The sequence below is a fragment of the Lissotriton vulgaris genome, chromosome 1_1 (genome assembly GCF_964263255.1).
Source record: "Lissotriton vulgaris chromosome 1_1, aLisVul1.2, whole genome shotgun sequence".
In the NCBI taxonomy this organism is placed as follows: Eukaryota; Metazoa; Chordata; class Amphibia; order Caudata; family Salamandridae; genus Lissotriton; species Lissotriton vulgaris.
The window spans coordinates 12,894,303-12,909,300 of record NC_141685.1 but is presented as its reverse complement, the minus strand read 5'-3'; the positions used below and the strand labels follow the sequence as shown (position 1 = coordinate 12,909,300).

At 48.7% G+C, this 14,998-nt stretch overlaps 1 protein-coding gene across 1 annotated transcript in view; it reads left to right on the top strand.

The window, feature by feature from the left end:
* Positions 1-935: 935 nt before the first annotated feature.
* Positions 936-14,998, top strand: part of LOC147736957 (NACHT, LRR and PYD domains-containing protein 12-like) — a 663,764-nt gene continuing 649,701 nt past the window's right edge. The window contains exon 1 of the mRNA XM_086922399.1: positions 936-1,218. Within this exon, the coding sequence (XP_086778525.1) occupies positions 936-1,218 (283 nt within the window). The remainder of the gene's footprint in view (positions 1,219-14,998) is intronic.

Below are 14,998 nucleotides of genomic sequence, written 5' to 3'. Positions count from 1 at the left end.
ATGATACCGGCAATAGCAAGGTTTATTGATGCCATAATCTATACCTGGTGCAAATTTAGCATCACAGATTGCTTTAGAATGGGAAGACTGCCTTTAAAGTCATTCTGCATACAAGCTAGCTGCTGAGTGCAAAGCTCTAGAGGCCTCGATTACCCTATGCCAGGAGTCAATAACCAAATATTGAACTCTGTGTCGCCTACATTCACCATGGTTCATACACTGGCTCCTGATTGTTAAAGCTGAGTTCAAATGCCTTTTTATTGGTCCTTGAGACGTCTCAGGGAGGGGTCTGTTGGTCTTTCTCCTTCCTCCCTGCTGCAGACTTGGACAATATTCCCAACTCTCATTCAAACAGAAAACAGTCAACCCTTAATCTACAAATAGATGTCTGTCTTCTGTCGCACTGTGAGACTCCTGGCCTGATTTCAGGCAGGGTCTCGACACACCTTGTTAAGAGTCACACTTTATGCCTCCCAACCAACCTTTACATGGAAGTTTGTAAAGTTTTGCTGCAGAGTTTTTAAGTTTCTGTAATGGCATCTGGGGGTGTTCAACGCAGTATCAAGCCATATTTTTAGAATAACTAAGTAAATAATTTCCTTGTAATTATAATTATTTCCCTTTTCTGGATTTCCTAAAAGTGTAGCACTGATCAAGCCCTTCCGCAGTTACATTGTACTATCTGCTCTAGAATGCACTCTAGATTAGAGTGGACATGATTATATCTAATAGCATGGCAACTACTACAGCTCCAAGATGCCCTACTGGGCTCACAGTAGCGCTATATTAAGTGGAGTTCATCCACTAATTGAAAGACATTGTGCAGATGTGAGGAGTTTGTTGTAATGTGTCTCACTTCTGTGTCTCTTGAGTTTGTGACCAGCCCTCTTTCTTATCCCCCATCTTTGTTTTTCAGACGGAGCCGCCCGTGAGCCATGGGGAACAGAGGGAGCACATCTGGCGACATCCTTCTCCACGCCCTGGAGGATCTCACCGAAGATGAGTTCAAAAGATTTAAAAATAAATTATCAGAAATCAATATCAAAGGAAAGCGAACCATCCCACGAGGATGCCTGGAGAAAGCAGACCCAATTGACACCAAGGACCTCCTTGTACAGTTCTACGGCTCGGACTCGGCCATTGAGGTGACCATCGAAGTCTTCTCCAAGGTCAGCCTGATGGAGGCGGCAGCCAGACTCAGAGAGGCGCGACCGCGAGGTAAGATGGGTGGAATCCATCACCCCAGGGACCACTTTGATGGCCAAATTTAAAGCATTGTCATAGGGTTTTCTTCCTTAAGCATACTACGAAGGATTTTTCTAAGCCAACATTTTTGAGGATTCCACATTGGACCTCCTTGAAAGTGTATTTGGTCTGATTTCAGCAGTAAGCACCTCAGGGAGGCTTCCTTGGAGCCTGCTTTTTGTTGTTTTTGAGTGCTTTTGTGGTGCAGTTGCCCCTCCCATCGCTACCTCTGCTGGGGATTGATCGAACTTCATCAAATATCCTGAGAAGAGTGGGACAACCTGATGCAATCCCAGGTGAAGCGCCGTAAAAGGCCTTGTTGTGCTTTTCCCGCATCCGTAATGTGGTATCGACCTTCATCCAATCCCAGGTGAAGCGCTGTAAAAGGCCTTGTTGTGCTTTTCCCGCATCCGTAAAGTGGTATCGACCTTCATGCAATCCCAGGTGAAGCGCTGTAAAAGGCCTTGTTGTGCTTTTCCCGCATCCGTGAAGTGGTATCGACCTTCATGCAATCCCAGGTGAAGAGCTGTAAAAGGCCTTGTTGAGCTTTTCCCGCATCCGTAAAGTGGTATAGACCTTCATGCAATCCCAGGTGAAGCGCTGTAAAAGGCCTTGTTGTGCTTTTCCTGCATTCGTAAAGTGGTATCGACCCTCATGCAATCCCAGGTGAAGCGCTGTAAAAGGCCTTGTTGTGCTTTTCCCGCATCCGTAAAGTGGTATCGACCTTCATGCACTCCCAGGTGAAGCGCTGTAAAAGGCCTTGTTGTGCTTTTCCCACATCCATAAAGTGGTATCGACCCTCATGCAATTCCAGGTGAAGCGCTGTAAAAGGCCTTGTTGAGCTTTTCCCGCATCCGTAAAGTGGTATCGACCCTCATGCAATCCCAGGTGAAGCGCTGTAAAAGGCCTTGGTGTGCTTTTCCCGCATCCGTAAAGTGGCATCGACCTTCATGCAATCCCAGGTGAAGCGCTGTAAAAGGCCTTGTTGTGCTTTTCCCACATCCGTAAAGTGGTATCAACCTTCATGCAATCCCAGGAGAAGCGCTGTAAAAGGCCTTGTTGTGCTTTTCCCACATCCATAAAGTGGTATCGACCTTCATGCAATCACAGGTGAAGCGCTGTAAAAGGCCTTGTTGTGCTTTTCCCGCATCCGTAAAGTGGTATCGACCCTCATGCAATCACAGGTGAAGCGCTGTAAAAGGCCTTGTTGAGCTTTTCCCGCATCCATAAAGTGGTATCAACCTCATGCAATCCCAGATGAAGAGCTGTAAAAGGCTTTGTTGAGCTTTTCCCGCATCCGTAAAGTGGTATCGACCCTCATGCAATCCCAGGTAAAACGCTGTAAAAGGCATTGTTGAGCTTTTCCCGCATCCGTAAAATGGTATCGGCCCTCATGCAATCCCAGGTGAAGCGCTGTAAAAGGCCTTGTTGTGCTTTTCCCGCATCCGTGAAGTGGTATCGACCTTCATGCAATCCCAGGTGAAGAGCTGTAAAAGGCCTTGTTGAGCTTTTCCCGCATCCGTAAAGTGGTATTGACCTTCATGCAATCCCAGGTGAAGCGCTGTAAAAGGCCTTGTTGTGCTTTTCCTGCATTCGTAAAGTGGTATCGACCCTCATGCAATCCCAGGTGAAGCACTGTAAAAGGCCTTGTTGTGCTTTTCCCGCATCCATAAAGTGGTATCGACCTTCATGCAATCCCAGGTGAAGCGCTGTAAAAGGCCTTGTTGTACTTTTCCCACATCCGTAAAGTGGTATCGACCTTCATGCAATCCAAGGAGAAGCGCTGTAAAAGGCCTTGTTGAGCTTTTCCCGCATCCGTAAAGTGGTATCGACCCTTATGCAATCCCAGGTGAAGCGCTGTAAAAGGCCTTGTTGTGCTTTTCCCACATCCTTAAAGTGGTATCGACCTTCATGCAATCACAGGTGAAGCGCTGTAAAAGGCCTTGTTGTGCTTTTCCCGCATCCGTAAAGTGGTATCGACCCTCATACAATCACAGGTGAAGCGCTGTAAAAGGCCTTGTTGAGCTTTTCCCGCATCCGTAAAGTTGTATCAACCTCATGCAATCCCAGGTGAAGCGCTGTAAAAGGCCTTGTTGAGCTTTTCCCGCATCTGTAAAGTGGTATCAACCTCATGCAATCCCAGGTGAAGAGCTGTAAAAGGCCTTGTTGAGCTTTTCCCGCATCCGTAAAGTGGTATCGACCCTCATGCAATCCCAGGTAAAGCGCTGTAAAAGGCATTGTTGAGCTTTTTCCCGCATCCGTAAAGTGGTATCGACCCTCATGCAATCCCAGGTGAAGCGCTGTAAAAGGCCTTGTTGTGCTTTTCCCGCATCCGTTAAGTGGTATCGACCCTCATGCAATCCCAGGTGAAGCGCTGTAAAAGGCCTTGTTGTGATTTTCCCGCATCTGTAAAGTGGTATCAACCTCATGCAATCCCAGGTGAAGCACTGTAAAAGGCCTTGTTGAGCTTTTCCTGCATCTGTAAAGTGGTATCAACCTCATGCAATCCCAGGTGAAGCGCTGTAAAAGGCCTTGTTGTGCTTTTTTCTGCATCTGAAAAGTGGTATCAACCCTCATGCAATCCCAGCTGAAGCGCTGTAAAAGGCCTTGTTGTGCTTTTCCCACATCCGTAAAGTGGTATCGACCTTCAAGCAATCCCAGGTGAAGAGCTGTAAAAGGCCTTGTTATGCTTTTCCCGCATCCGTAAAGTGGTATCGACCTTCATGCAATCCCAGGTGAAGCGCTGCAAAGGCCTTGTTGTGCTTTTCCTGCATCCGTAAAGTGGTATCGACCCTCATGCAATCCCAGGTGAAGCGCTGTAAAAGGCCTTGTTGTGCTTTTCCTGCATCCGTAAAGTGGTATCGACCTTCAAGCAATCCCAGGTGAAGCGCTGTAAAAGGCCTTGTTGTGCTTTTCCCGCATCCGTAAAGTGGTATAGACCTTCAAGCAATCCCAGGAGAAGCGCTGTAAAAGGCCTTGTTGTGCTTTTCCCGCATCCGTAAAGTGGTATCGACCTTCATTCAATCCCAGGTGAAGCGCTGTAAAAGGCCTTGTTGTGCTTTTCCCGCATCCGTAAAGTGGTATCGACCCATATGCAATCCCAGGTGAAGCGCTGTAAAAGGCCTTGTTGTGGTTTGTGCTTTTCCCGCATCCGTAAAGTGGTATCGACCCTCATGCAGTCCCAGGTGAAGCGCTGTAAAAGGCCTTGTTGTGCTTTTCCCGCATCCGTAAAGTGGTATCGACCTTCATGCAATCCCAGGTGAAGCGCTGTAAAAGTCCTTGTTGAGCTTTTCCCGCATTCGTAAAGTGGTATCGACCCTCATGCAATCCCAGGTGAAGCGCTGTAAAAGGCCTTGTTCTTTTTTTCCCGCATCCGTAAAGTGGTATCGACCCTTATGCAATCCCAGGTGAAGCGCTGTAAAAGGCCTTGTTGTGCTTTTCCCGCATCCGTAAAGTGGTATCGACCTTCATTCAATCCCAGGTGAAGCGCTGTAAAAGGCCTTGTTGTGCTTTTCCTGCATCCGTAAAGTGGTATCGACCCTCATGCAATCCCAGGTGAAGCGCTGTAAAAGGCCATGTTGTGCGTTTCCGGCATCCGTAAAGTAGTATCGACCTTCAAGCAATCCCAGGTGAAGCGCTGTATAAGGCCTTGTTGTGCCTTTCCCGCATCCATAAAGTGGTATGGACCTTCAAGCAATCCCAGGTGAAGCGCTGTAAAAGGCCTTGTTGTGCCTTTCCCGCATCCGTAAAGTGGTATCGACCTTCATGCAATCCCAGGAGAAGCGCTGTAAAAGGCCTTGTTGTGCTTTTCCCGCATCCGTAAAGTGGTATCGACCTTAATGCAATCCCAGGTGAAGCGCTGTAAAAGGCCTTGTTGAGCTTTTCCCGCATCCGTAAAGTGGTATCGACCCTCGTGCAATCCCAGGTGAAGCGCTGTAAAAGGCCTTGTTGTGCTTTTCCCGCATTCATAAAGTGGTATCGACCCTCATGCAATCCCAGGTGAAGCGCTGTAAAAAGCCTTGTTGTGCTTTTCCGGCATCCGTTAAGTGGTATCGACCCTCATGCAATCCCAGGTGAAGCGCTGTAAAAGGCCTTGTGCTTTTCCCGCATCCGTAAAGTGGTATCGACCTTCATGCAATCCCAGGTGAAGCACTGTAAAAGGCCTTGTTGAGCTTTTCCCGCATCCGTAAAGTGGTATCGACCCTCATGCAATCCCAGGTGAAGCGCTGTAAAAGGCCTTGTTGTGCTTTTCCCGCATCCGTCAAGTGGTATCGACCCTCAAGCAATCCCAGGTGAAGCGCTGTAAAAGGCCTTGTTGTGCTTTTCCTGCATCCGTAAAGTGGTATCGACCTTCATGCAATCCCAGGTGAAGCGCTGTAAAAGGCCTTGTTGTGCTTTTCCTGCATCCGTAAAGTGGTATCGACCGTCATGCAATCCCAGGTGAAGCGCTGTAAAAGGCCTTGTTGTGCTTTTCCCGCATCCGTAAAGTGGTATCGACCTTCAAGCAATCCCAGGTGAAGCGCTGTAAAAGGCCTTGTTGTGCTTTTCCCGCCTCCGTAAAGTGGTATCAACCTTCAAGCAATCCCAGGTGAAGCGCTGTAAAGGCATTGTTGTGCTTTTCCCGCCTCCATAAAGTGGTATCAACCTTCAAGCAATCCCAGGTGAAGCGCTGTAAAAGGCCTTGTTGAGCTTTTCCCGCATCCAAAAAGTGGTATCAACCTCATGAAATCCCAGGTGAAGCGCTGTAAAAGGCCTTGTTGTGCTTTTCCCGCATCCGTAAAGTGGTATGGACCTTCATGCAATCCCAGGTGAAGCGCTGTAAAAGGCCTTGTTGAGCTTTTCCCGCATCCGTAAAGTGGTATCGACCTTCATGCAATCCCAGGTGAAGCGCTCTAAAAGGCCTTGTTGAGCTTTTCCCGCATCCGTAAAGTGGTATCGACCTTCATACGCTCCCAGGTGAAGCGCTGTAAAAGGCCTTGTTGAGCCTTTCCCGCATCCGTAAATTGGTATCGACCTTCATGCAATCCCAGGTGAAGCGCTGTAAAAGGCCTTGTTGTGCTTTTTCCGCATCCGTAAAGTGGTATCGACCTTCATGCAATCCCAGGTGAAGCGCTGTAAAAGGCCTTGTTGTGCATTTCCCGCATCCGTAAAGTGGTATCGACCTTCAAGCAATCCCTGGTGAAGCGCTGTAAAAGGCCTTGTTGAGCCTTTCCCGCATCCGTAAAGTGGTATCGACCTTCATGCAATCCCAGGTGAAGCGCTGTAAAAGGCCTTGTTGTGCTTTTCCCGCATCCGTAAAGTGGTATCGACCTTCATGCAATCCCAGGTGAAGCGCTGTAAAAGGCCTTGTTGTGCTTTTCCTGCATCCGTAAAGTGGTATTGACCTTCATGCAATCCCAGGTGAAGCGCTGTAAAAGGCCTTGTTGTACTTTTCCTGCATCCGTAAAGTGGTATTAACCATCATGCAATCCCAGCTGAAGCGCTGTAAAAGGCCTTGTTGTGCTTTTCCCACATCCGTAAAGTGGTATCGACCTTCAAGAAATCCCAGGTGAAGCGCTGTAAAAGGCCTTGTTATGCTTTTCCCGCATCCGTAAAGTGGTATCGACCTTGATGCAATCCCAGGTGAAGCGCTGTAAAAGGCCTTGTTGTGCTTTTCCTGCATCCGTAAAGTGGTATCGACCTTCATGCAATCCCAGGTGAAGCGCTGTAAAACGCCTTGTTGTGCTTTTCCTGCATCCGTAAAGTGGTATCGACCCTCATGCAATCCCAGGTGAAGCGCTGTAAAAGGCCTTGTTGTGCTTTTCCTGCATCCGTAAAGTGGTATTGACCTTCATGCAATCCCAGGTGAAGCGCTGTAAAAGGCCTTGTTGTGCTTTTCCTGCATCCGTAAAGTGGTATCAACCCTCATGCAATCCCAGCTGAAGCGCTGTAAACGGCCTTGTTGTGCTTTTCCCACATCCGTAAAGTAGTATCGACCTTCAAGCAATCCCAGGTGAAGAGCTGTAAAAGGCCTTGTTATGCTTTTCCCGCATCCGTAAAGTGGTATCGACCTTCATGCAATCCCAGGTGAAGCGCTGCAAAGGCCTTGTTGTGCTTTTCCTGCATCCGTAAAGTGGTATCGACACTCATGCAATCCCAGGTGAAGCGCTGTAAAAGGCCTTGTTGTGCTTTTCCTGCATCCGTAAAGTGGTATCGACCTTCAAGCAATCCCAGGTGAAGCGCTGTAAATGGCCTTGTTGTGCTTTTCCCGCATCCGTAAAGTGGTATCGACCTTCAAGCAATCCCAGGAGAAGCGCTGTAAAAGGCCTTGTTGTGCTTTTCCCGCATCCGTAAAGTGGTATCGACCTTCATTCAATCCCAGGTGAAGCGCTGTAAAAGGCCTTGTTGTGCTTTTCCCGCATCCGTAAAGTGGTATCGACCCATATGCAATCCCAGGTGAAGCGCTGTAAAAGGCCTTGTTGTGGTTTGTGCTTTTCCCGCATCCGTAAAGTGGTATCGACCCTCATGCAATCCCAGGTGAAGCGCTGTAAAAGGCCTTGTTGTGCTTTTCCCGCATCCGTAAAGTGGTATCGACCTTCATGCAATCCCAGGTGAAGCGCTGTAAAAGTCTTTGTTGAGCTTTTCCCGCATTCGTAAAGTGGTATCAACCCTCATGCAATCCCAGCTGAAGCGCTGTAAAAGGCCTTGTTGTGCTTTTCCCACATCCGTAAAGTGGTATCGACCTTCAAGCAATCCCAGGTGAAGCGCTGTAAAAGGCCTTGTTATGCTTTTCCCGCATCCGTAAAGTGGTATCGACCTTGATGCAATCCCAGGTGAAGCGCTGTAAAAGGCCTTGTTGTGCTTTTCCTGCATCCGTAAAGTGGTATCGACCTTCATGCAATCCCAGGTGAAGCGCTGTAAAACGCCTTGTTGTGCTTTTCCTGCATCCGTAAAGTGGTATCGACCCTCATGCAATCCCAGGTGAAGCGCTGTAAAAGGCCTTGTTGTGCTTTTCCTGCATCCGTAAAGTGGTATTGACCTTCATGCAATCCCAGGTGAAGCGCTGTAAAAGGCCTTGTTGTGCTTTTCCTGCATCCGTAAAGTGGTATCAACCCTCATGCAATCCCAGCTGAAGCGCTGTAAAAGGCCTTGTTGTGCTTTTCCCACATCCGTAAAGTGGTATCGACCTTCAAGCAATCCCAGGTGAAGAGCTGTAAAAGGCCTTGTTATGCTTTTCCCGCATCCGTAAAGTGGTATCGACCCTCATGCAATCCCAGGTGAAGCGCTGTAAAAGGCCTTGTTGTGCTTTTCCTGCATCCGTAAAGTGGTATCGACCTTCAAGCAATCCCAGGTGAAGCGCTGTAAAAGGCCTTGTTGTGCTTTTCCCGCATCCGTAAAGTGGTATCGACCTTCAAGCAATCCCAGGAGAAGCGCTGTAAAAGGCCTTGTTGTGCTTTTCCCGCATCCGTAAAGTGGTATCGACCTTCATTCAATCCCAGGTGAAGCGCTGTAAAAGGCCTTGTTGTGCTTTTCCCGCATCCGTAAAGTGGTATCGACCCATATGCAATCCCAGGTGAAGCGCTGTAAAAGGCCTTGTTGTGGTTTGTGCTTTTCCCGCATCCGTAAAGTGGTATCGACCCTCATGCAATCCCAGGTGAAGCGCTGTAAAAGGCCTTGTTGTGCTTTTCCCGCATCCGTAAAGTGGTATCGACCTTCATGCAATCCCAGGTGAAGCGCTGTAAAAGTCCTTGTTGAGCTTTTCCCGCATTCGTAAAGTGGTATCGACCCTCATGCAATCCCAGGTGAAGCGCTGTAAAAGGCCTTGTTGTGCTTTTCCCGCATCCGTAAAGTGGTATCGACCCTTATGCAATCCCAGGTGAAGCGCTGTAAAAGGCCTTGTTGTGCATTTCCCGCATCCGTAAAGTGGTATCGACCTTCATTCAATCCCAGGTGAAGTGCTGTAAAAGGCCTTGTTGTGCTTTTCCTGCATCCGTAAAGTGGTATCGACCCTCATGCAATCCCAGGTGAAGCGCTGTAAAAGGCCTTGTTGTGCGTTTCCGGCATCCGTAAAGTAGTATCGACCTTCAAGCAATCCCAGGTGAAGCGCTGTATAAGGCCTTGTTGTGCCTTTCCCGCATCCATAAAGTGGTATGGACCTTCAAGCAATCCCAGGTGAAGCGCTGTAAAAGGCCTTGTTGTGCCTTTCCCGCATCCGTAAAGTGGTATCGACCTTCATGCAATCCCAGGAGAAGCGCTGTAAAAAGCCTTGTTGTGCTTTTCCCGCATCCGTAAAGTGGTATCGACCTTAATGCAATCCCAGGTGAAGCGCTGTAAAAGGCCTTGTTGTGCTTTTCCTGCATCCGTAAAGTGGTATCGACCTTCAAGCAATCCCAGGTGAAGCGCTGTAAAAGGCCTTGTTGTGCTTTTCCCGCATCCGTAAAGTGGTATAGACCTTCAAGCAATCCCAGGAGAAGCGCTGTAAAAGGCCTTGTTGTGCTTTTCCCGCATCCGTAAAGTGGTATCGACCTTCATTCAATCCCAGGTGAAGCGCTGTAAAAGGCCTTGTTGTGCTTTTCCCGCATCCGTAAAGTGGTATCGACCCATATGCAATCCCAGGTGAAGCGCTGTAAAAGGCCTTGTTGTGGTTTGTGCTTTTCCCGCATCCGTAAAGTGGTATCGACCCTCATGCAGTCCCAGGTGAAGCGCTGTAAAAGGCCTTGTTGTGCTTTTCCCGCATCCGTAAAGTGGTATCGACCTTCATGCAATCCCAGGTGAAGCGCTGTAAAAGTCCTTGTTGAGCTTTTCCCGCATTCGTAAAGTGGTATCGACCCTCATGCAATCCCAGGTGAAGCGCTGTAAAAGGCCTTGTTCTTTTTTTCCCGCATCCGTAAAGTGGTATCGACCCTTATGCAATCCCAGGTGAAGCGCTGTAAAAGGCCTTGTTGTGCTTTTCCCGCATCCGTAAAGTGGTATCGACCTTCATTCAATCCCAGGTGAAGCGCTGTAAAAGGCCTTGTTGTGCTTTTCCTGCATCCGTAAAGTGGTATCGACCCTCATGCAATCCCAGGTGAAGCGCTGTAAAAGGCCATGTTGTGCGTTTCCGGCATCCGTAAAGTAGTATCGACCTTCAAGCAATCCCAGGTGAAGCGCTGTATAAGGCCTTGTTGTGCCTTTCCCGCATCCATAAAGTGGTATGGACCTTCAAGCAATCCCAGGTGAAGCGCTGTAAAAGGCCTTGTTGTGCCTTTCCCGCATCCGTAAAGTGGTATCGACCTTCATGCAATCCCAGGAGAAGCGCTGTAAAAGGCCTTGTTGTGCTTTTCCTGCATCCGTAAAGTGGTATCGACCTTAATGCAATCCCAGGTGAAGCGCTGTAAAAGGCCTTGTTGAGCTTTTCCCGCATCCGTAAAGTGGTATCGACCCTCGTGCAATCCCAGGTGAAGCGCTGTAAAAGGCCTTGTTGTGCTTTTCCCGCATTCATAAAGTGGTATCGACCCTCATGCAATCCCAGGTGAAGCGCTGTAAAAAGCCTTGTTGTGCTTTTCCGGCATCCGTTAAGTGGTATCGACCCTCATGCAATCCCAGGTGAAGCGCTGTAAAAGGCCTTGTGCTTTTCCCGCATCCGTAAAGTGGTATCGACCTTCATGCAATCCCAGGTGAAGCACTGTAAAAGGCCTTGTTGAGCTTTTCCCGCATCCGTAAAGTGGTATCGACCCTCATGCAATCCCAGGTGAAGCGCTGTAAAAGGCCTTGTTGTGCTTTTCCCGCATCCGTCAAGTGGTATCGACCCTCAAGCAATCCCAGGTGAAGCGCTGTAAAAGGCCTTGTTGTGCTTTTCCTGCATCCGTAAAGTGGTATCGACCTTCATGCAATCCCAGGTGAAGCGCTGTAAAAGGCCTTGTTGTGCTTTTCCTGCATCCGTAAAGTGGTATCGACCGTCATGCAATCCCAGGTGAAGCGCTGTAAAAGGCCTTGTTGTGCTTTTCCCGCATCCGTAAAGTGGTATCGACCTTCAAGCAATCCCAGGTGAAGCGCTGTAAAAGGCCTTGTTGTGCTTTTCCCGCCTCCGTAAAGTGGTATCAACCTTCAAGCAATCCCAGGTGAAGCGCTGTAAAGGCATTGTTGTGCTTTTCCCGCCTCCATAAAGTGGTATCAACCTTCAAGCAATCCCAGGTGAAGCGCTGTAAAAGGCCTTGTTGAGCTTTTCCCGCATCCAAAAAGTGGTATCAACCTCATGAAATCCCAGGTGAAGCGCTGTAAAAGGCCTTGTTGTGCTTTTCCCGCATCCGTAAAGTGGTATGGACCTTCATGCAATCCCAGGTGAAGCGCTGTAAAAGGCCTTGTTGAGCTTTTCCCGCATCCGTAAAGTGGTATCGACCTTCATGCAATCCCAGGTGAAGCGCTCTAAAAGGCCTTGTTGAGCTTTTCCCGCATCCGTAAAGTGGTATCGACCTTCATACGCTCCCAGGTGAAGCGCTGTAAAAGGCCTTGTTGAGCCTTTCCCGCATCCGTAAATTGGTATCGACCTTCATGCAATCCCAGGTGAAGCGCTGTAAAAGGCCTTGTTGTGCTTTTTCCGCATCCGTAAAGTGGTATCGACCTTCATGCAATCCCAGGTGAAGCGCTGTAAAAGGCCTTGTTGTGCATTTCCCGCATCCGTAAAGTGGTATCGACCTTCAAGCAATCCCTGGTGAAGCGCTGTAAAAGGCCTTGTTGAGCCTTTCCCGCATCCGTAAAGTGGTATCGACCTTCATGCAATCCCAGGTGAAGCGCTGTAAAAGGCCTTGTTGTGCTTTTCCCGCATCCGTAAAGTGGTATCGACCTTCATGCAATCCCAGGTGAAGCGCTGTAAAAGGCCTTGTTGTGCTTTTCCTGCATCCGTAAAGTGGTATTGACCTTCATGCAATCCCAGGTGAAGCGCTGTAAAAGGCCTTGTTGTACTTTTCCTGCATCCGTAAAGTGGTATTAACCATCATGCAATCCCAGCTGAAGCGCTGTAAAAGGCCTTGTTGTGCTTTTCCCACATCCGTAAAGTGGTATCGACCTTCAAGAAATCCCAGGTGAAGCGCTGTAAAAGGCCTTGTTATGCTTTTCCCGCATCCGTAAAGTGGTATCGACCTTGATGCAATCCCAGGTGAAGCGCTGTAAAAGGCCTTGTTGTGCTTTTCCTGCATCCGTAAAGTGGTATCGACCTTCATGCAATCCCAGGTGAAGCGCTGTAAAACGCCTTGTTGTGCTTTTCCTGCATCCGTAAAGTGGTATCGACCCTCATGCAATCCCAGGTGAAGCGCTGTAAAAGGCCTTGTTGTGCTTTTCCTGCATCCGTAAAGTGGTATTGACCTTCATGCAATCCCAGGTGAAGCGCTGTAAAAGGCCTTGTTGTGCTTTTCCTGCATCCGTAAAGTGGTATCAACCCTCATGCAATCCCAGCTGAAGCGCTGTAAACGGCCTTGTTGTGCTTTTCCCACATCCGTAAAGTAGTATCGACCTTCAAGCAATCCCAGGTGAAGAGCTGTAAAAGGCCTTGTTATGCTTTTCCCGCATCCGTAAAGTGGTATCGACCTTCATGCAATCCCAGGTGAAGCGCTGCAAAGGCCTTGTTGTGCTTTTCCTGCATCCGTAAAGTGGTATCGACACTCATGCAATCCCAGGTGAAGCGCTGTAAAAGGCCTTGTTGTGCTTTTCCTGCATCCGTAAAGTGGTATCGACCTTCAAGCAATCCCAGGTGAAGCGCTGTAAATGGCCTTGTTGTGCTTTTCCCGCATCCGTAAAGTGGTATCGACCTTCAAGCAATCCCAGGAGAAGCGCTGTAAAAGGCCTTGTTGTGCTTTTCCCGCATCCGTAAAGTGGTATCGACCTTCATTCAATCCCAGGTGAAGCGCTGTAAAAGGCCTTGTTGTGCTTTTCCCGCATCCGTAAAGTGGTATCGACCCATATGCAATCCCAGGTGAAGCGCTGTAAAAGGCCTTGTTGTGGTTTGTGCTTTTCCCGCATCCGTAAAGTGGTATCGACCCTCATGCAATCCCAGGTGAAGCGCTGTAAAAGGCCTTGTTGTGCTTTTCCCGCATCCGTAAAGTGGTATCGACCTTCATGCAATCCCAGGTGAAGCGCTGTAAAAGTCTTTGTTGAGCTTTTCCCGCATTCGTAAAGTGGTATCAACCCTCATGCAATCCCAGCTGAAGCGCTGTAAAAGGCCTTGTTGTGCTTTTCCCACATCCGTAAAGTGGTATCGACCTTCAAGCAATCCCAGGTGAAGCGCTGTAAAAGGCCTTGTTATGCTTTTCCCGCATCCGTAAAGTGGTATCGACCTTGATGCAATCCCAGGTGAAGCGCTGTAAAAGGCCTTGTTGTGCTTTTCCTGCATCCGTAAAGTGGTATCGACCTTCATGCAATCCCAGGTGAAGCGCTGTAAAACGCCTTGTTGTGCTTTTCCTGCATCCGTAAAGTGGTATCGACCCTCATGCAATCCCAGGTGAAGCGCTGTAAAAGGCCTTGTTGTGCTTTTCCTGCATCCGTAAAGTGGTATTGACCTTCATGCAATCCCAGGTGAAGCGCTGTAAAAGGCCTTGTTGTGCTTTTCCTGCATCCGTAAAGTGGTATCAACCCTCATGCAATCCCAGCTGAAGCGCTGTAAAAGGCCTTGTTGTGCTTTTCCCACATCCGTAAAGTGGTATCGACCTTCAAGCAATCCCAGGTGAAGAGCTGTAAAAGGCCTTAGTTATGCTTTTCCCGCATCCGTAAAGTGGTATCGACCCTCATGCAATCCCAGGTGAAGCGCTGTAAAAGGCCTTGTTGTGCTTTTCCTGCATCCGTAAAGTGGTATCGACCTTCAAGCAATCCCAGGTGAAGCGCTGTAAAAGGCCTTGTTGTGCTTTTCCCGCATCCGTAAAGTGGTATCGACCTTCAAGCAATCCCAGGAGAAGCGCTGTAAAAGGCCTTGTTGTGCTTTTCCCGCATCCGTAAAGTGGTATCGACCTTCATTCAATCCCAGGTGAAGCGCTGTAAAAGGCCTTGTTGTGCTTTTCCCGCATCCGTAAAGTGGTATCGACCCATATGCAATCCCAGGTGAAGCGCTGTAAAAGGCCTTGTTGTGGTTTGTGCTTTTCCCGCATCCGTAAAGTGGTATCGACCCTCATGCAATCCCAGGTGAAGCGCTGTAAAAGGCCTTGTTGTGCTTTTCCCGCATCCGTAAAGTGGTATCGACCTTCATGCAATCCCAGGTGAAGCGCTGTAAAAGTCCTTGTTGAGCTTTTCCCGCATTCGTAAAGTGGTATCGACCCTCATGCAATCCCAGGTGAAGCGCTGTAAAAGGCCTTGTTGTGCTTTTCCCGCATCCGTAAAGTGGTATCGACCCTTATGCAATCCCAGGTGAAGCGCTGTAAAAGGCCTTGTTGTGCATTTCCCGCATCCGTAAAGTGGTATCGACCTTCATTCAATCCCAGGTGAAGTGCTGTAAAAGGCCTTGTTGTGCTTTTCCTGCATCCGTAAAGTGGTATCGACCCTCATGCAATCCCAGGTGAAGCGCTGTAAAAGGCCTTGTTGTGCGTTTCCGGCATCCGTAAAGTAGTATCGACCTTCAAGCAATCCCAGGTGAAGCGCTGTATAAGGCCTTGTTGTGCCTTTCCCGCATCCATAAAGTGGTATGGACCTTCAAGCAATCCCAGGTGAAGCGCTGTAAAAGGCCTTGTTGTGCCTTTCCCGCATCCGTAAAGTGGTATCGACCTTCATGCAATCCCAGGAGAAGCGCTGTAAAAAGCCTTGTTGTGCTTTTCCC